The sequence below is a fragment of the Molothrus aeneus genome, chromosome 6, assembly GCF_037042795.1.
Source record: "Molothrus aeneus isolate 106 chromosome 6, BPBGC_Maene_1.0, whole genome shotgun sequence".
Taxonomy (NCBI): Eukaryota; Metazoa; Chordata; class Aves; order Passeriformes; family Icteridae; genus Molothrus; species Molothrus aeneus.
In genome coordinates, this window is record NC_089651.1 from 26,691,634 (window position 1) to 26,713,378 (window position 21,745).

The window sequence follows — 21,745 nt, forward strand, 5'->3', positions numbered from 1 at the left end:
AAAAAGAGATCTGGTTTAGAGATATATTTAAAGGGGTGCCTTAAATAAGTCATTGCTTTACTTTCATTTTGGGGGCTTTGGCAAAGAAGAAGAGGTTTTGCATAGAAAGGCTAAAAAAACCACATATGAAACAGAACAGTGTGATTATTCTCTAAGAAAACCAGTTAATCAGAAATCTAAATGATACTCATTTGATGGTAACTTCTGTGAAGGGGATTACTATGTGTGTAGGTTTCCAAAGATCCCTTGTTTCTAAAGGTTTCTGACTCTGCTGGCCATTTTGACTGATTTCTGGCTCCCATCTCCTGCCCACCACTCCCCAAATTTTGGGTTGAATTCTCTGAGTGGCATTCCTTCGGGAGGCTGAAGGAGATGACAACACAAGGTCTTTGTATCTCCTTTGTTGCTCTTCCCTTTGCTTTAGGGAACAGGAGGGAGAGGTTTGGCCCCTGTGTGAGGCAGCAGCAGATGTAGATCCTGTGCCTGTGCTTGGTGCCTGCTGCTGCTGCTGCTGCTGCTCTGAGCCCCTGCGGGAAGGGATTGGACACGGCATGAGGGGGAGGATAGAGCTGGAGAAGGTGGGAGCAGTGGTGGAGATGTGCATTAGTGGATAGGCTTGTAGCTCTAACTTGTGACTGCTCTCAGTGTGGGGTTTGCAAGGGCACAAAATGCTTTGCCAACATCTTTTTTTCTGCTTTATTTTTAACTCCTTTTCCCTTGGGAAAAATAATTTGTAAAAGGCAAATAGGACTTGAACCCTAGGCAGTCGAAAAGATGGGGATGCTAACTTGACTGATGTTTTCTTTCAGAAAACTGGAAAATTTCAGCTTTTACCACAAGTAATTATTTTTCACTGTAGTTTCTCTATTTAAGCCTTAGGATTTTGTTGCAGCAGGTATTCAGACCTATTGCTGCCATAGTTACTGGAAGCTGCATTATGCTGTAGCAGCCGCCAGCCTCTGCATCAGCAGCAGAAGTGTTTGGGGAAGAGGGGAGGAGAATTGCACAATAGGATCCCAGAGAGCTCACAACAAAACCGGCTGGAAAAATATGTGGATTAACAGAGGGTTCGTTTAGCATGCATCGTGCAAACTTTGGAGAGAAAAATGAGATGGAAAAGCAACACAGCAGAATCGGTATCATATTAATGTTTTCTCAGTAATTTGTGATTATCTTTAGTTTAGGGTTGGGTGTCTTTTTGTTGTCATTTTACTTGCAGCTTTTAATGGTTTACTTGGAGGAGGGGGTAACTGTTGACACTTCTTGCTGCATTTGATACACCCAGAAATCTGCATGCTTTTATGAAATTCTCTGCAGAATTGCTTTTTTTAGTATGCTGTATGCTAGAGAATGCTGGTCTCTGAAACTAAGACTTCATGTATGTCTTGATACCTACAGAAATGAAGCTGTTTCTCTTATGTTTCTCCTGAGGCTATTTTAATTCCTGCTAGAATTGTACTGAGTGCAGATTGCTTGTGTGGAAAAGCAGGCACATGAGCAATAGCATGCTGGGCTTTTTTCCTGTATCTCATAGCATTCCAGTGTTTCCTGTCTAAATTTAACAGTATATATGATTTAAGATGTTTTAGATAAAAAAATTAGTGATCTCTCCTACTTATCACAAAATCTAGCTAAATTCCTATGTTAACTGGATTAATACTTGGTTTAGTTTAGTCATTTCAACCTATATGACACAAACTGACTGTTCTTTGAATTACTAATTAGATTATTTAGCTATGAAGTGTGTGTGAATCTGTGATTTTCTTTCTGGGCCATTGTCATGTCATTTTTTAGTTTAGTTTATAATGTTATTTCCACAAACCAGAAGTGTGCTGACATGACATAGCATGTTCAAAGGTAGAAAGGGAGCATTCTGACTTCAGGTTCTTGGTTTCAGCAGTTTCTGTGAGAGACAGATCTGTATCCCAAGCTAGCCAGTAATTCTGCTCTCACAGCCAGTATTTCACAGCCAGAGGGAAAACATCCTCTTGCATTTGTGTATTATGTAAGTGGCTCTGCATGGATTTTCATTATCTTTTTGTTCCACTCCAGAAAGCTGTCTGTAAGAAGTAGCTTCATAAAAAGCTGTTTAATGTTCAGTCTCTGTATTCAGACCTGGCTTTACTGCTCTGCCTGATTTTTGCTTTGTACTGCTAGAAATTAGGAAATTAAGCAGAGACACTGAAATAACAGCAGAACCGCAACATGTATATGTACCTGGAACAACAGTATTTTGTTACAGGGACTTTAACCTTACAGAGGGAGAGTTGTACCAACTAGCTACATCACCTGAACAATAGCAGAAAGAATGCTGCAGTGGTTGCTGTGCTGTGTTAGTTTTTCCAAGGGTTAAAGTGGAGTATGTCTGTTCCTCTGGACTCTGCCTTTCTGGGGTGTAGTCACAATATGGAGCTGTGATTATTACCATCAGTTTGGCCTGCCTCATGTTCTGCTCTGAGTGCAAACACACAGGGCTGTTGGAAAGGATCTCACAATTTCATGTTGGTTCAGCAAAAAGCCATTACTACACACGTGAGGGAATATGCTAGTGCTGCTGAGAGCAAACAGCTCTCTGCCACGTGCATTGTTTGTATTGCTAATTCTCTGTTCCTTTATGATGTGGGGGTGGGGTTTCAGCAAGGTTGGGAAGTACAGGAAAAGCTTGTGACCCTCTCACAACTGTAAGCAGATGTTACCTAACCACCCCTGTGGGCATTGTTAGGTCTTTCGATTGAAACACAGCTCTGAGTTGTATCATTTACTTGAATGTTCTGGGTTTCAGTTTGTAAGCAGTTTGAAATCTAATAAGTCAATTTTATGGGAAGATTGACTGAGAGCTAAAAGTCATGGTGAGGAAGAATGAGAGACATTTTATCAGAGGAATTTTATCTAGTTTTAGTAAACAGTTGCAGAACAAAAATTCTTTCACTACTGTTTTAGTATCATGCTTCTTTTCAGCCTGCTGGCAATGACTTACTCCATTTCATCAGATTCATGCAGAATGATGCTAACAAAGATAAATTAATAGAAATCAGCTCTTCTGATATTTGATTTTCTGATGTTTGATAATGCTAATGGATCCCCATCACTTCTCTTGGATGAATCTACTTTGCTTCTTTCATGGTGTCTCAAACTAAACAACTTGCCCAAGGTCATGTGATAACTGCTCCAAAATCAGAAGTGTTTTGTCCCAGATCAGTACTTTAACCTCCAGGTTACATGGTTGCTCCATTAGAAAATATGGAAGGCAACCTCAAAGCTGTGCTTAGGGCAAGCCTTCCTGAGAGTTACCACTGAAACCTTGGGAGCTTTGCCTAACAAGAAACTTCAGATTCAATACTGTGTTTGGAAAGTGGTTTTTCTTTAGTGAACCAGTCTCTCTTTAACCTCTGAGTTTGTCTCCCCATGGCTGGTAGTGTTACAAACACCTGAACACTGGAGGTTTGTAATTGCCATAGGAGCGTTTTGGTGCTGCAGGGAGGTGTCAATTCAAACCTACTTCAGCTGAAGGGGAAATGAGGCATCCCACTTCTATTTCCTGGGGATCAATTAAAGTTTATCTGAGAGCAAAAAAATTATAAATCACAGGGTACTGGCATCTTTGGAGACGAGCCAAGGACAAAGAGATCTTGGACCTGCATATTCTTACAATTTGTTTGTATGGATGACAAATAGACACAAACCACTTAGCAGATGGTAGTAGCAAAGTTTGTGCTGTTTGCACCATGACAGATGACTGAACAGAAGATATTCTCTCTCAGTTACTCTCAGCATTACATTTACATAAACATTAAAACAGAATTCTGTTTTTCTCGTGTGAGCAAGATTCATAGTAATATTATAAATTATTGAAAATCTTAAAGCTTTTTTGTACTGAGACCTTCCTACTACTTCTTATGAAGTGCAGTGCGTGTACCATGTAAAGGTACTCCAGGAGATTTGTAGATTTTCACTGCTCAATTATTTAATCTGTTCTTTCTGCTAAACAATCACACAGAAATCAAGTTTTTGCTGTAGAAATGGTTGCTTTGAACATATGCTTACAGTTCTAAATTGAGATGTTAAATTATTCCTGTGTAGCAAAGGTCAAACACTCTTTTCATACAGATGACCCTGTATTGGTAGTGGTTTTACAAACTACAGGATATTTCCAAAGATATCCTTTGAAATTATATTTTTTGAAGGTTTTTAACCTTTAGGGACTCTTTAGAATTTTGGGGTCTTTTATTGCTTTAGAAGTATAATGAATACATTATTTAATTTTTTATTAAAATGTAATTAAAACATTTTTTCAAGACTCAAAGGTTTAATTTTCTGAGTTTATATATATTAATGCAGTGTTTAGCAGGCAAAGATCATATACCACCTTTAGATATAATCTAACTTGAATGTTAATAATTTCTTGATGGTAGCATGTGGAGAAGCAGAATATATATTCCTTTCAGAGGGCTAAGATATCTTGAGTATTATAATCCTTATGATAAGAAGAGATACTTCTGATTGTTGTTCTGTTGTTGTTCTGATACTTCTGAGATACTTTTGATTGTTGTTCTGTGTGTGTAAAATTTTGGCACACAGTCAGAAGCAAGACATCTTAGAGAAGATTATAAAGCAGTTTTTCACAGGCTATTCACTTTTCTGATCCCAATTCTGCTCCAAATATAGAAGCAGTAACCTGATATAGTTCTTGCACCCAGCAGAGATTTGGGTGATCAAGGTCTTTTGTTGGCACTGCCAGAGACTGTGGGCGTAATCTTGACAATGCCTGTAAATATTTCTAGGTTGGAGTTTTTGGTCTGAAAACAAAGAACGTTGGTCATTTCTGTAAAGCGCGTTGAAGTACTTAGATGACAAGTATCTTATATAGTGGTAATAAAATTTTATCATTTGAAAATAACCCCCTCCCCAGTTTCATCTATGGAAGAAAACAGCAGAATAAAAAATGACAATACTTTTAAAAATTCTTTTTGCTGTTATCTTTCTGGCAATGGAATTACCTGCTTCACTGCCGAGCTTTCATGTTTTCTGGCATTTTTGACACTTACACAGCCTGCTGTGACTTGCATATGCACAACTATGAGTTTTTGTCATAATGCCCCCTTATTGAACTAAACAACGCCTTGAATGTTGTCTGTCTTTCTTTAGTAAGATGATTGGTTTTATTACAAATAATATTTTTTTCTGGTTTAAATTCACTGACAACATTTCTAACAGCAGAGAAATAAATGCTGTGCATGAAGAGTACAAGCAGAAACTGAGAGACCAGGAAGCTTTCCACAGAAAACAAATTCAACGACAGCAGCTCTATGTTGAGGATTTAAAGCAGCAGATTCTGAGAGGACAGATCAAAGCAGAGCGGGAACTAGAAAATGACCAAGCACTCATCAACCAGCAAATCCAAGAAAGTGAGTACCTGCCTCTTCCCCTGCTTCAACTCTCTTCCATTACTGCATACTTTCATCCTCAATATTTTTTGTGCTAGTGATGCTTTTTTTAATGAGTGGAACTTTTATTATGGCTAATTACTGGATTTCTCCTCCAATTGCCTTTCCCTTGAGAACAGTTACTGAGCTTTGATTAACAGAGCTATAGGGCCTCCTCACAGTGCTCCAGCAGCACTGTTTAATTAGCACTGCAGGTCATTAGCACTGTTGGGAGGGACAGCACCAGCTACTCCCCTGTGGCTCTGAGCCTCCTCTCTCAGCCTGATCCCAATCCTGCCTCCCTACAGCCGTGGTTCTGATGTTCTCTAGCTTGTCTTCTAATCTACTTCATCTAGGTTTCTTGATAAGCAAAGGGTGCCTATACAAAGGTGTCATTCCCACCTGGCAAAATCTGCTGTTTGAGCCTGGAAGAAGAAAACTTCCGTGAATTTTTGGCAAGGTCTCAGACCAAAACTTATGCAGCCAGCTAACTTTTAATTTTGCCAGCCACAATGAAGAGATTAAAAGGAAATTGTTTTAATGGGATATAGCAGAAGAATATGTAGATAGTACAGAAAATCCGGAGTTTCCCCAAAAAATATCTTTATTTTGTGGCTCTGTAGACTTGTTCTCTGCCTCCCTCTAGTTCTGCTCTTTTCACTGTGTTCATGCAGATCTTAGCCAGGCAGGTAGTTTTTGCCAGCCAAATACAATTCTTTACTTGGCAATCCACCAAAGTTCTTCACCTTTTCTGTGCCCTCTGTGGCTGAGCTCCTGACAGAGGCAAGTTTTTGAGCAGAGATTAATTAGCATCTTAAGCTTGCAGCTCTCTTGCAGGGAAACTGATCTGCCTAATATTCTGCTTGCTAAAATCATGCTAAAGAGAACACGTCCAGAAACAAAGCGGAGAGAAAAAGCTTTGTATGTCAAAACTAAAAATGTTATTAAGAAAAATTAATTAACATAATGACAAAAATGCTTCCCTTTTATCTACGAAGTTACCATAGAGGTAGAATCCCTACCTCTGCGCATGTGCTTTTTGCAGAGCTGCCAATATAAGCCGGACAGGAGACTTATTGTGGTGGGGATCACTAATGAAGTGTGTTTAACAAGATCAGTATTCATCAAGCAAGTGATACCTGCAATGTCTCTGCACTAATGGTCTCTTGAACTAGGGAAAATTCCAGAGCCCCAAATTCCTCTCTTGCAGCTCAGCTGTGCAGAGCTGCAGGAAGCCCTCATTCATCACATCAAACTTAAATACCTCTTAATTCCGACATCTCTGAATAAGCAATGAAACATTGCTTATTTAGTAAAGGACTGCACATTGAAAGTAAGCTCAGCCAAAAAAAATTGCTGCTAGTAAGAGAGCAGTGCTTTGGGAAACTTTGGTTCTTTGAGAGTGCTCCACTTGTAAAGGAACCTGGCCTGAAATTTTTATGTTGCTTGTTCAGCAATGGAGATTTTTTTTTGTTTGCTTTGAGCACTGAATATGTATATTTTTATGGCAGCTTAAAGGATCTGATTCATTAAGAGAACAGATTCAAGCCATCACATACAACGTGGTCACGGTGATCTCAATAATGTCTTCTTTTGTTACAGTTCATCATAGCTCAGACTGAAGCTGGTGTGCTCTGAAAAACCTCTAGCCACATCCATCTCTTGCATGGAATAAAAGTATTCTTGCATCTAGGGTTTAAAACAAATCAGCCTGGTTCTGTTATCTACTGCGTCCTCACTGACTGCAAAGATCAGGCTCTGAATATGTAGAGAAGACTTAGTGTGTAAGCAGAGGTACCATATTTTGTTATCAAATTAGGTTAATCACTTGTTGTGTGAACATATTTGGCATTTATGAACTGCAGGGGTCATTAACAGAAGCAGAGAATCTAATTCTTTTTGCGGAGTAGAGTGGTAATTCTGTGAAAAATACTCATTGACTGGTGGTATGAGCTTGTGTTTTTTGAACTGTTTGTCATAATAGCTAAAGGTTGTGTTGGCTTCACCTGCATCTTTGCCATGACAGTATTTGTTTTATTTGGTGAACATTTAACCAGTTCATCTTAAAGGTCCCTTCCAGCCCAAGCCATTTAATGATTCCTTAATTTTATGATTACAAGCTTATATTCTGAAGTTGCTACCTGAGTCCTTAACCCAATGAAGAGGCTTTTAGTTATCAATGAAGTAGAGCAACAGTACATTTTTCTTTAAATAGTTTGTTGAGTGTCTACTCTACATGCATAGAAATTCTGTTCTCAAATGACCTCTAAAGGCTGATTAAATTAAGAAACAAGACAGTAACAAGTAATGGTTTTCCTATGATTTTTACTTTCTCTCAATAATTGTTTTGTTTACAGACCAGCAGTGGCTTATAAATGAGAATAAACGTCTGGCTGATCTTCAGCAGCAGCAGAGGGAGTTTGCAGTGCAAACAGAGCCAGTGCTGTGTGCAGAGGCTGAGGTACAGAGCACCACTGGGCTGGAAACCTGCCTTTCCCTGCTGCAGCAGAACAAGAAGAGACTGGTGCAGCTGGAGCTCTTGCAAAGGTACTCCTTAAAAAAGGCTGAAAGAAACATAAGGCGGAAGAAGGTCAAGTTCCGGCTGGAAAGGATAGTCAAGAAGCAGAAGCTGTTGGAAGCCAAGCAAAACCTGGAGCAGCTGGAAGCTAGCTGCTGGCTCAGTGAAGAGTGTGTGAAACAATCCCAAGCCCTAAGTGATAATATTGCTGTACAGTCCTCTTTGGATCACCACTTGCGAAAGAGACAGAAATTGTTGGGTTTGTTCTGTGACTCGTACCTGCCCCAGGTACCCAGGTAAGCTGACATCTGCCAAATCCTCTGCACTTTCAAAAGTAACATAAATTCAAGATTTTTCAGGCCACCCATCCTGAATACCTTTCAATGTATTGAAGAAAATCCCCAAATCTGCAATATCAGTGAGCCCACTATATTGTACATCACGCTGGAGCTGTTTGTCCTTTTCCTTTGGGTCTGTACAGTATATTCCCTGCTTACCTGTCTGACGTGGTCTTTCTCACTTTTTTACATTTCTTTCTCAAGCCTTTCTGCACTTTTTACCTCTTTGAGAAGGCTTTTTTAGAAGTGGCTTAGCTTTTGTTGCTGCCTTGTTCAGACTGTTGGTAAATACTAATTACTGCACAATTTTATCTCGATTATCATCAAACTCTTCTTCAGAATATTGGTATCTTTGGGGTGATTATGGAAAGGACTTTTATACTGGTCAGCCTTTCTCAAGCTGAATAAACATCTCCATGCAAAGCTAAAATGTTGGGATGCTACAGGGTCTATCACAGCATGGTCCTTAGCTATTTCCACAGCAGGAAATAGCTAAACTCTGCTAAGTGGATTTGTGTGACTTAGAACAATCTTTTATTTTTAATTAACATTTAGAGCTACTTGAGTCTACAGAGATTCAATATGAAGCTGTACCTCATAGCATTAAGCTATTTTTTTGTGTGCAGGGCATCTTTCCAGATAGCAAGAGTATTTTATAATTAGTCACAGAATTTTATTTTTTATTCCCTGCTAGAATTGAATTTTGAGAGGCATTAAGGTTGTTGCTTCATGAATTGTTATTCTTATTTGCAAGACATTACTGTGGTGAAAATGTCAACTACATTATTCAAGCAAGGATTGAACTTAATTTCTTCTTTATTTCCACAGCTGTTTTTCGAAGAGGGAGTTTCTCTCCAAGTTATCTACCTCACCAAATATTGATCAATACTGTAAAGGTAGTACAACAGAGAGGTTGTCACCTGTAGAATACCTTTACAAAAGTGGTAAAGACATTTCTGGGCGTGATGACCTTAATGATGAAAAGGGGATCTCCTTTTCAGTCCAGAGGCAGCTAACTGAAAAACAAAAACCATCTTCAAGTGAAAATAAAAAAGGAGGAGAGAAGTACTCTAATGATTCAGCTATCATGGCTTATATCGATAAAAATTATAAAAAAATGGAAAAGTTGGATGACAGTCCAGAGCAAGCTGGATCTCAAAACCAGACCTCTAAAGGTTCCTCTCCTGATCTTTTTAAGGAGAAAGATGAGCCTAAAACCTTTATTACAGGGAGAAGAATGACAAAATCAAAGGTGCTAGGAGATTTAAGTCAGCCTGCCAGCAGCAATGTAGCACAAAATAAAGCTCAGGTATCCAATAAAAAGATTAGAATGGATATCAATGGAAAAGGCCATAGGTCTTCTCTGGAAAACTTTCCTAAACAAATGAAGAAAACAGTGTATGGAAACCCACTATCAGTGCATCTAAACCAAACAGTCAAGAACTGGAGGAGAGAGGCAAATTCAGCCTTGCCAAGTCATGAGAAATCATCAGCAGACAAGAAAGAATTTCTGATGGCAGCAACATCAGTAGGAAATCTCACTAAGATGAACTCACAGACACCACTCTCTTATGTTGAAAAAAAGTGGCACAGTGCTGAGATGCTAAGTGCTGGAATGCCCAAGACAGCCACAGATATGCTGGAGAACTGGCAAGAGGATGATGAAAATGAGATTTCTGATACTGACAGTTCCTATTCTGTCGATTCACTCTCCTGTGCTTATGCAAAAGCTGTCCCAGAGAAACTGAAACTGGAAGATTTTGACAGAAATAAATGTCTTGCCAACCCAGAAGATTCTGAGAGTGATGACAGTCAAATGTCACAAGACTCTCTGATAGAAAAGGAAAATAAAGCCAAAAAGGAAAATACAAGCCAATTTCATAAGTTAAAGGCCCATCATGAGCCTGCTAAGCTTTACAAAAGCAGAACTGAGAACCATATTTCATCTTTGGTGACATCATATGCATCTCGTAGGAGACTGGGAAAGGCTGAAAGAAGCTTTTCTCTGGATAGCTTAGCTGATGGAGAAGAGATGCCAGCAGAAGATCTGGTAGAAGAATCCAAATCTGACTCATCTGATGAAATGCCAGCAGAGATTTTCTGGAAGTTACAAACTCCTAAATTACCAGCTATACAGATTGAGGAAAACCATGAATCCAAGACCTGCAACAGAAATACAGAAGGGACAAATTATGATCTGAAGCTGAGCAGTTCCTTTTATTTGAACACCAAGCCACAGACTGCTTCCAGTAATGCTTGCAAGCAGTTGCTGAAGGGAACAAAAGTCTCTTTTGTAGAGAAAGAAAGGTCTCCTGAAAGAAGACTGTATTATGCAAGTGGTAATCCTTTGCTTACTAATGATGCCTTGTCTTCCTGTGACTCAAAGGTTGACATCAGCAGCCCCAGAATAACAGCATTGTCTTCCCATGAAAACTTGGAATTTCAAGATGCTCATCTGTGCTCTTCGAGCAAACCAGAACTTTGGCTAAAGAAAGATGATCTAAAGCAGTCAGCTGCTGAGGTTTCTTTTGTTTCTGGCTCTAAGCAGATTCACAGCATTACTCACAGTCCACATCATGTAATCCAAATAAATTCAGTTTTCTCTTCTGACACATTGGAAGTACCTTTACCTGAAACAACAACTGCAAGCAGGACTTCTGAGAGTGGATCATTAAATAAGTTTTTAAAGGATTGGACAAGCTCTAATGAAAATTCTTCCTTAGAATCTGCAAATGTAAAGTCCTCATTTGCTAGCTCAGTAGGACCAAGTTCCTCTTTTGTTCCTACTTCAGCAGAGCATGATTATTATGAACATTCAAGGTCACACCATCCTGAACAAGAACAACTGGGTGAATTGTCTACTTACAGGTCTGCTACTGAATGTGCACAAACATTCAGCTGTTTGGAAAGCACCTCCACTGCAGACTGCTTGTCACTGGTATCTAAGAAAGGGGAGAATTCTGTCACCGTGTTGCCTGTGCAAATTGTGGAGCAGAGGAGTGGCTGTGTAGATACAGGTTTAGAAGATGGCTTATTCCAAACTTTTTCAAAAGATGAGCTTGACAATGACTACAATAACTTGATGTCAGAGTCAGGTGTGGCAGATTCAGGCAGTGGAAATGCACCTGTCAGTGAACCTGCTGCTGAGTGTTCTATGGGACTTGCTCATAATATGACCTCAACACGGACATCTGCAGTAAAACACATTCAATTTGGAAACTGTGGGCATCTTTTTCCAGTACAAAAAATACCAACATGTTGTGATGAAAGTTTCTTCCTCAGTGACTTAACAAAAAAGAGCTGCTCTCTAGTGAGTAGTTACAAGCTTCAAATGCTGGCTGGACAAGGAGCAGAGTCAGCTGACACAGAAGAAGCCCCCAGGTCTGGGGAGAGTAAACTGGCAACAATGCAAGAAACAGATCATGAGCAAATACCTGCAGAAATAACTGCAGAGCCAGATTTTTCCTCACAGAAGATAACATATCAATGTCACCCTTCAGCTGTTGCTGCCAGCACAAGCTATGACCAGTCTGCAACACCAATAGAGATGTCTCAAAAAGAGACAATCTGTATGGAAATAAGCACAGATAGCTTGGCAGACATTGTGCCAGAGGTGCCATCATTCAGAGATCATGACAACTACATATCAAAGGATGAAGACTTGTCTTCACTAAATCATTATGAATTCAAACATAAACCTGATTCAAAGGATTATTCCTCTGAATGTGTCCTAGCAGACAGTCAGGTGAGTTGCTTATCCCAGCAAATTTCACAAAATTCTACATTATGCACTGATAACATAAGAGAAGAAAGCAGTGAAAGCAAAGAACACAATGTATTGAATTCTCAGGCTGTAGTTCGGAAAGAATTTTCATCCAAATATGAAAACCTAGTGGTAAATGAAAGAAGGTATTTCCTACTGAATGTAAATGGGAAAAACACCAAGTCCTTTCCTGCTGCTATTTGTGAGAATGCAAATTATTTTCTCCCAGAATCTAATTCAAGCCTATTTTACAAAGTTCCAACAAAAGCCAATCTTTTTCAAAGTGCATGTGAGACCAAAAATTATGATAAACTATTGGAGCATGTCACAATCGTGAACGGAAATTGTGATGCTACATCTAATCTTACTGTGGAAGTTGGTGTCACAAAAAGTTGTTCTGATGCACATTCTGGCTGCCTCTGCCCAACATGCTCTTCAAAGTCAACGGGACAGAAAAACACTACGCACGAGACAACTGACATTTCTGCAGAAATTGGTGCCTCTGTTCTCTTGAAAACAGGAACACAGAACAAATCTTTACTTGAATCTAGAGGAGAGGAAGAAGCATTTTTTGAAAGTGATTGCCCAGTGGACTTTCATGCTGAATACAATGCAAAGTCAGAGTTGGGAAGGGTTTTTGAATGCAACACAAATGCATCAGCTGCCATTTCTCAAGAGGAGAGTTCTTGCAGAAATAAAGAATACAAAATTTTCAGAGACATAGCAATGGATACAGAAGAAGCCATGGCTCCTTATCAGAATACAAGGACAGCCACAGATGAGGAAATAACAAAATCAATTAATAATGCAAGCAACTTGGAAAAAAGTGCATTGGAAATTAAATCCAGACACACTGAAAGTTTACCTGACAGACCAGCAGCCCAAGTCCAAAGTATAACTGAAGACAGTAAAAAGGATTTTAAAGACATTGGTCTAACTAACCCAAAGAAATCTACTGATATCACAGCTTGTGAAGTTCACTGTGAGTTTAATACAAATCTGTGCCTGACACAAGAAGAGGTGCACAAAGATGAACTGCAGGAAGCCAGCACAGGGGCAGAACATATTCAGGAATCAAAAGCGCTTGTGCATTCTGGCAGCCAACCTGAAACAAGCAGATTTTGCCAAAAAGAAATAAGTGAGAAAACAGAAATAGGTATTTATTCAACAGAGCTTTCTGTTGCTCCCAAAACCACTCCTTCATCTGTGTGTTCCCACACAACAGATGTTATTCAGAATACTTTGGGATTCCTTGATACTTGCAAAGGCCTTTTACAGATGAATGGAACAACAGAGAATGTAGCTGAAGCAGTACTAATCCCAAGGAGGCAAGGAAATATTTCAGCAAAACTTGAAAATGAAGGACAAATAAATTCTAACAATATAATTGAGCATTATGTACCAAACTGTTTGCCCCAGGAAGACAAGGTTAATGAATGTGAAGTAACTGGGAGTGAAGAACAAATTACCATGACAAACACTGAGGAGCTGGTTACTATGGGGCAAAAAGAGTTATGCACAGATGAAAATGTTTACTTTAATGAACAGTCTCCAGCTCTGCGTCGAGTGTATTGTGACAGAGGTGACAAAGAAGAAATTTTAGATCAATTTAAGATCCCTGAAAGGTACCTGACGGCTTCTGAAGTAGAATCAAATATACTGTTAGGGGATGATTCAAGATACCAAGACCCTACTGAAATGAGTGAGGATGGTGATTCAGTGGACTCTGCTACAGAGATAGGAAATGTAGTTGATGCATATGAATATTCAGTTGAAGATAGTGCTGATATTGACCAATACAGAACTGAACAAAAATTTACAAGTCTCGACAGACATACGTGTATGAGTTTCTCTGTGGGATCTCCTGACCATGGCACTTCAGAAAACTTGAATGAAGATATTGTTAGAAAAAGTTTTGACATTTGTGAATTGGATCAAGTAGGCTCCAGAGCTGAGGAAGAGACAGTGCAGTTGATGAAGCTAGTCGAAATGGCCAAAGCCGACAGAAAAAAGCAGATATATGTAGCAAACACAGAGGAGGTAGAACTGATCTTTTTACAAAACCTGGATGAACTCTTCCCTGAAAACAAAGGCAGTTACCAAATGACACATGATGACAGCAGATTAAATGAAATATTAAGAGAAAGCCAGTGGGTGTCTACCAGCTTTTCTGGAAATAATGAAGACATTAGCAAGCAACAAAGTCCACCAGCATCACAGAAGTGTACAGAAAAAAACCAAGAGCTTCAAGACTCCCCATGCCAGTCTGTAAATCAGCCTTTATATCTTGGAGGAAGTGATGATTCCCATCTTGTTCAAGATGTTCCCACTGCATTGAAAGGATGTACAAAACCATCTAACAGCAGTCTTGGAACTGGAGCTGTTCTGCCTTACTACAAAACATTAATGGAGAGTGAGATCAGTGTTGGTACATCTGTTGCAGCCAACAAAATGGGAGAAGACAAACATCTTCCACCATCTAAAACACCAAGTAAGAGTGTAGCTCTTCTGCAAACCAGGACCATGCAGCAGAGGCAGGAGGAAGAATCCTTTGTATTTAAAAATGGACCTGATTATGCCATATCTGCACAACCTGCCAATGAGAACAGCTCTTTCACTCACTACAGTGCAGGTGGCCTTGAGTCTGGAACTGTTATACTTCAGCAAAGGGCCAAAGGAAACTCATTTTTCTTGGAAAAATTAGATTCTTCTCAAGATATCATACAGGATCTTAATAATGTTTGTGAAGAACACAGTATGGATTTAATGGTTAATGAATTATTAAAAGACTGTCTTAATTCTATAGAAGATACAGCTCAAGAGGTAAGTAATACCATTGTGCCTGATTCACTAATGTTGGATACTTCAAATCTGCTGTCTTCCTCAGAGAAAGAAGTGATGGAAGATGTAGGGGTGGGAAAAACCCACTCTTTACTAGGAAGTTCCACTCAAAAAGTATTTCAGAATATTAATACAACTCAGAAAGTACCTCACTTGGGGGCTTCATCAGGGAATGATGAGAAGACGTTTTTAAGTGCAAGCTATCCAACAGCAAACAGTAAATGTGAAAATGCCGAGTTTCCTGGTGTAGCTGGTTATCAGCATGAGCCCACAGAAAACCAGGAACATGAAGCTTCTGAAGAGTGTTGTGTAGACCAATCAGGCAATGCTGTTTCTGAGAAGTCTTCAGCCCTTTCAGAAGGCCTGAACAAGTCTCCAAAGGAACATCCACATTATAGTAAAGACTTTCTAAATTATAATAGGAACTTGGACACTTCTGAATGTTCTCCTGGTCTTCTGAATTGTCCAGCATCATCTGCAGATTGTTTAATTGTCAGCAGTGGAGACAAAGGTATAAATAATACTGTTCTCTCTGAAGAAACAAAGTACTTTGAAAGTGAATCAACAGATTTGAGTGTATCTGTAACTTTTCCTGGTGTTTCTCAAAAAGGAGACGAAAAGGAAAATAATTCTGCAGTTGCAGAGACCACATATGCTCAGAGTAATAAACTCCCTGAAAAAGTTGTGGAAACAGAGCAAAAGGAAGAAATTGTTCAAGGTTATTTCCAGAACTGTGGTGACATAAAAGAAGATAAAATTCATGAGTTCTCAGAACACTGCAGTAACACTAATAGAGTGACTGTACCAGAATCGGGTCTGCTCACTTTCCAGAGCAAAGGGCAGACTGGCTGTAATGAATCAAAGTCTCTGCCATCACACTCTGCAGAAGAAACTCCCCCTGAGACACCATTTCAAAGCTCCAAGAACTTCAGTGCTTTTACCACATCTTCTTTACTTGGGGACTCAAAATCTCTAGTATTTAATCAGCTTGAGGACTCATTTCAGGACAGCTGCTTGACTGAGAAAGTGTCCTGCAATTCTGCAGATGTGTGCTCTGTAAAAGGAGATCTTTCCCTATCATTAGCAAGAGTCAATTACCCAGCCTTAACAGCATTTTCAGAATTTCCTTCAACTGCAGATATAGGTCATGGTGGAACTAGCACATATGATACTTCACATTCAAATATATTGAAACAGTCTCCATTTGGTGTTTTGCAAATACAAGACACACAGTCAGATAATGCTGTGGTATTTGATGAGCCAATATGTGCTTCGGGAAGTATTTTACTTTCTCTTGCAAAAGAAAACAGGCATTTTCCAGTCTCAGACACAGACTGTACTTCATATGAAAATTCTGCTGTAGATGGGGAACCTGCATACAGATGTAATAATAAAAAACCTGACAATGATACAGAAATTGATCAGCATCATTGGGATAAAGTTCCACCACAAGAAGCTTGCAACAAACACAAAGAGAAAATATCAAGTGATAATTCTCTTTTACTACCATCATTACCTCTTTGGGATGCTAGCAGGGCAATTCTTATTAAAGAGGGACAAATGAGAAATACACTCAACAGAAGTAAGGAAGAACTGCATTCAAATATTGAGGCTGAACATTTTGCAGTAAAGACAGAGCAGAGAAAAACGTTAAGTAGAGAACCTGCTGGAAAGCAAACTAGTGTATCCTCAAATTCTCCAAATGAATTAACAGGCTCAGAAGTTACAGTGTTGGAAAATCTGTATCCAAGAGATGTTCAAGTGGATCCTGAATACACCTGCAATTCATTTGGTCAAGCATATCCCACATACAGAAGCCCTGATCCCAGGCAACCATATCACACTGTCTTGGGTTTTGAAAGAAACCCTGCAGATCTGCAAGGTAACTGTCAGTATGTGCCTGCACGTGAACAGATACAACAGGTGCCAGATAGAACAAATGCAGATGGTAGAAAAGAGATTTTAGTTTGCAAAAATAATACATGTTCAAGCATTGATAGCACTGATGCTGATGCTGAGGCAAAGACTTGTTCAACAATGGGAGACACTACAATGAGGAATAATACCCTGAAATTAGAAAGACTCAATTTTTCTGTAAAAAATAATGAAACAACCTCCATAAATTTTTTGCCAGAAAACCATGATTTAACTCTTCAAGAATCCAAATTGGTGCAATTCAGGAGCAAAAGATCATATTCTACCACACGGAGTACAAAGGGCTGTAAACAGAATGAACTGAGACCTTATTTACGAAGTCACAGAGTATCAGCTCCAGCTATTGCGGTTTTCTCTGACACAGAATGTACTTTGGAAGCTTCATCTAAGGCAGATCCTCTGTTGCATTCTGCATCTAAATCACTGCAAGATTTGAATATGAGTGTAGAGCCTCCGTCACCAACTGAAGATGATCTTTATGGAATTGAAAGATTTTCAAAGCAGGAATCGAAGAACTTATTACAAGTTAAATCTAAACCAAGATTTCAGCCAAAAATGGCACAAATGAAAAAGCTTGCAAACTGTGATTCCAAAAACTTACAAAATTTAGCAGCAAGAAGCCAAAGTAGCCAGTCTTTGAAAGATTGTACTAGTCAATCTCCATCATCCTTACTGCCCACAGCTCGCAGCTCTGTGTGTGCAGAAGCAAATGTCCATTCAAAGAGCAATTCTGTAGCTCAGTGTAGCGAAGGGGAAGGAGAAGAAGCTGGATACCAGCCAGAAACTGATTTATTTTTGCAAGATAATAAAGATGCAATGCATTTTAGATCAAGTGATATCAACCCATACATTCACCCATGGCAACAAGATGGAGCCTGCAAGATTGGCTGGAAACAGTATGCTTTTGGAAGTGCAAGTGATGTCTCTTGCAATCAAATTCCTTTGAGTATGGAAAATCGTAAGGTTATGAGATGTTCCAGTGTAGACAATGGATTGAACTCTCAAAATTCTCCTTTTCATTCTCATCTAAGTTCATATGCTACAGCAAAAGTTTTGTCAAGCACTTTGAGTAGCATTGAAGGTCTTCAAGAATGGGACAGTGTCAGACAAGACTTTGAATCAGCATACTCAAGTGACAGTACCAAACAGTACAGCAACATGTCCACTGAAACATTGGAGACTAACTCAGAAAACAACACTGCTGAACTTGAGAATCCTTCCACACAACCTGGTAACTCTTCAATGCAGGTTGATGAAATTGTACTATTGTATCCTTCAGAGTCTGAAAAACCTGCCAATAAACCTCCAGGGATTACATGTGAGCAAGGAACACAAACTGCAACTACAGGAAGGTATAAAAGGCAGAGAAGACATCAGAGAAGCTATACAGATGTTTCTGCAAAAAAGGAGGCAACAAACAGAGATTTATTTTATCAACCTTCTTCTTGGACAAGCATGCAAAACCTGTCCATGCATCTGTCACAGTTACTTCAGAACACTTCTGAGTTACTGGGAAACCTTTCCCAACAGAGTATTATAGACAGTGAGCAGAATGCCAAAATCAACCAAAAAAGAACTGAAGGTGCTGTTAGGTCAGATAGCTGTACTCAGACTACAGCAGATGTAGGCACTCAGACTGAGATTTTGGAAAAACCTCAAAGCAAACATGAAGAAAAACAAGTGGAGGCAAAAATGGGAAAGGAATTGAGGGCAGCTCAGGCAGTAAATGTTGATTGGAAAAAAAATGATGCAGATACAGTGGGAGAGATTCCCAAAAGGAAAGAGGAAACGCGCACTCTTGAAGAAAGTACACAAGAGCAAACAGGGATGAAACGCCTGGGCAATTCTGACTTCCATGACAGTCTTGACAGCATTTTGGAAGACTCCTTTATGCATCTGCCTTCTTTACCCAAAACTTCCAGCCCTATCTTACATTTTCAAAAAACATCACTAAATGCACAGCAGAATGTTGCTTTTGCTAGCACCAGAGTTTCACCTCTCACACCATCTTTGCCAAGTTCAGGGCAAGATGGTTCTTCATGCACTGTAGTTAGCAGCCCTACTAATAGCACCTCTCAATCTCCAATGTCTTACACTCAGGATAAAAAAAGTGTCAATGAAACAGAGACTCCAGCTGAAAGAAAATTTTGGCACAAAAATATCCTGCTAGTCGACAGGGCCTCCTCCCCTATTCTTACTCTTAGTGCTAGTCCCAGCACCCAGACTGCTGTTAGGAAGTCTGTCTGCCCTACTAAGGAACCTCTTGGATATTCCAGTGTTGCTTCAAGTCCCCTTCACACCAAGAGAAAGCTGAGGGCAGGTCCACAGTTCAGCATGCAACATCATGTGGACAACTTTTCACAGACAGAAACAGACAGTGAATCAAGTGTCTCTAGAGAACACAAGAGCATAAGAAAGAAATCTGGAACTTTCTCAGATAAGAAAGCAGGCAAAGACCTTTTAAGGCAGGATGGTTCAAAAGACTTGGAACAGCAACATAGACTGAGGGTTGACACCCACACTACCATTTGTGCAAAGCGGCTGTATCACTCCAGCAGTATGCTGGAGGTGTCAGGCCACAGTGAAGTGGTAACAGGTGATGTCAGAGACCAGGGCTCAGTGGCACATTCCCTTCATTGTATGTATGTTACAAGGGGTGGAAGAGCTCCTTCAGGTGGAATTGGGCACGAAAAGTACTCTGGGAATTCTGATAGTGCTTTGATTCATAACTACCCTTCTCCAAATGCTGACTTACTTTTTAATCAAAAAATTAGTGCCACTTGTTCAAGTAAGACAAATGCTGGCACAGCCTCAGAACCTCTGGTAGAAGCATCTTCTGTACAATTTCATGATTTCTTCTGGAAGAATGAGGAAAGCTGCCCTCCCCCACTTTCGGATGTGAGCGACGTGCAGACGTCCTTCCAAGATGACAGTACAGAATCTGTCACTGGGAGTGAATGTGACACTGAAATCCCTCTCAGCAAGAAGTCTGCTTTTGCCAAGCCCTGCAGGCCTCGGAGCTACAGCCTCCGTGACTTACCCATACACAACAAATTCAGCAACTGGTGTGGTGTAAAGAGCAGCACTCCTCCTTTGCTCCTTGGCTTGAGTGGCAGCGTGACCGATTTAAGGGGTAAGGCAGACAAGAAGCCTGGAAGCACACAATCAACAGAAGTGGAAGGGAATTACCAGTCTTGTGACAGCAGGAGCAGAGAGATCAAGAGACTTCAGAGAGAGCGTGCCCAGATCATGTCTAGCATTCACCTGGATCTGCATCAGCATCCCCTCACAGTGGAATTGACTGAAGCAAAGCTCAATTATGGCATTGGGGAAACAGATGCCCTGCTGAGGGTCCTTCAGAGAGGAGCTGCAGATGAGCCAGGGGCAATTCCAGTGAAGCAGCAACTTTATGAAAGGTAAATTACTTAATGTACTGTTGTTTAAAGTATTTTTAAATCACTTCATGTAGCTTGAATAGCATTTAATAATGAGCCAATCACTTAGTCACACTGAATGTGAAGAGATAAACTGTCAGTCTTATTTTAAAAACTATTAAGCAATGCATTTAGGACAGCATCTTGGGGTTACTCCAAGAACACAAGGAAAAGTGATTTGGTGCAATTCAAATCTAGTGTTACCTCACTCTTAAAATTTCTAGCAGCCACAAGAGTTATCCTGTGTACCTGGTGATGTGGGAATATATTTAATTGATTTATTGCAATGTAAAAATGATTGATGTATCCTATTTATGGAAATATCCCATTGATGCTTCTGTGAACAAATGCTGCTGTATGAATAAACAAAAATAATTTTAACCCCCCATAAATATACAAAATAATTCTTTAAAAAAACAAGATACTTGATTCTTGTGATTGTAGAACATTTGGGAGAATGTTGCAACAAAAATTTTGAAGCAGCTACATCAGTGTTCATTCACAATTTTCCTCTCAGTTGTTACCAGCAGTAATCACAACGCTCTCTTACATTTCCTGCTGTCAGAAAAGCAGTGGCATTTTAGAATTTCTACATCATCTCTCAGCATGTAGACAAAAAGGTATTAGAGGGTATTAGATTCCTATAAAAATCTACCTAATACTTAAATGCTTTAAAAAATCAGAAAATGTAACTTTGCAGGGTGATTTGTCACTCTAATCACATTTCCCTAACAGACACATGAGAACTATTGAAACTCTGAGGAAGGAAAGAGTAAAAAGGCTCCAAAGATACCAAAGAAGCCGAAGCCTGAGCCCCCTGAAGCATTTGAGTCTGTCCCAGACTCTGGATGCAAGTCAGAGGGATCCAGATCTCCCCAGCAGACGCCGAGAATATCTGCAACAGCTGAGAAGAGATGTGGTGGAAAACACCAGGTGGGGCATTGGAAACCTCTCTTTAGTCCTGCTGCTCATGAACAGTGTTCACAATGGGTGCACGTTAATGGTTCTTGCTGACATCTGAGACTTCAGGGGCAGAATTCTTCTCAGTGTGGCTGCATTCACCTTTGGGCTAGAAAATGCCTTCAGGAAAAACACATGCCTGATTTTAGAAAACATTCATTAAAATCTTGGATCTAGTTTTATTTCAGTCCATAACAAGTGTCTAATTTATTATATGTGTATGATGGATGCGGACAGCCAAATATTCTCTCTGGACTGATTAGAGACCAATCTTGCTGTGATTTAGTACTAAACTGGTATTCTCCAATTTAGTACTTCTGCTAAAATCAGTGCTGCTTCCCCTTCCCCTCCAACTGGAGGTAGGAAAGGTAAAGATCATGGGTTGAGATAAGAACAATTTATTGGAAACACCAATGAGATAAGAAAAAGAGCAGTAACAGCAACAGCATTAATAACAAAATATGTCAGAAAAGAAATTATTCAAACTGAAAGCCCTCTGACAATAGACAATATGGGATGGCTCCCTCTGCCAC

General features: G+C 39.7%; 1 protein-coding gene across 1 annotated transcript in view; it reads left to right on the top strand.

The window, feature by feature from the left end:
* Positions 1-21,745, top strand: part of STARD9 (StAR related lipid transfer domain containing 9) — a 95,397-nt gene that overhangs the window by 63,947 nt on the left and 9,705 nt on the right. Inside the window, exons 22-25 of the mRNA XM_066552894.1 lie at positions 5,215-5,405; positions 7,781-8,237; positions 9,108-20,234; positions 20,988-21,185. Coding sequence (XP_066408991.1) covers positions 5,215-5,405; positions 7,781-8,237; positions 9,108-20,234; positions 20,988-21,185 — 11,973 coding nt within the window. The remainder of the gene's footprint in view (positions 1-5,214; positions 5,406-7,780; positions 8,238-9,107; positions 20,235-20,987; positions 21,186-21,745) is intronic.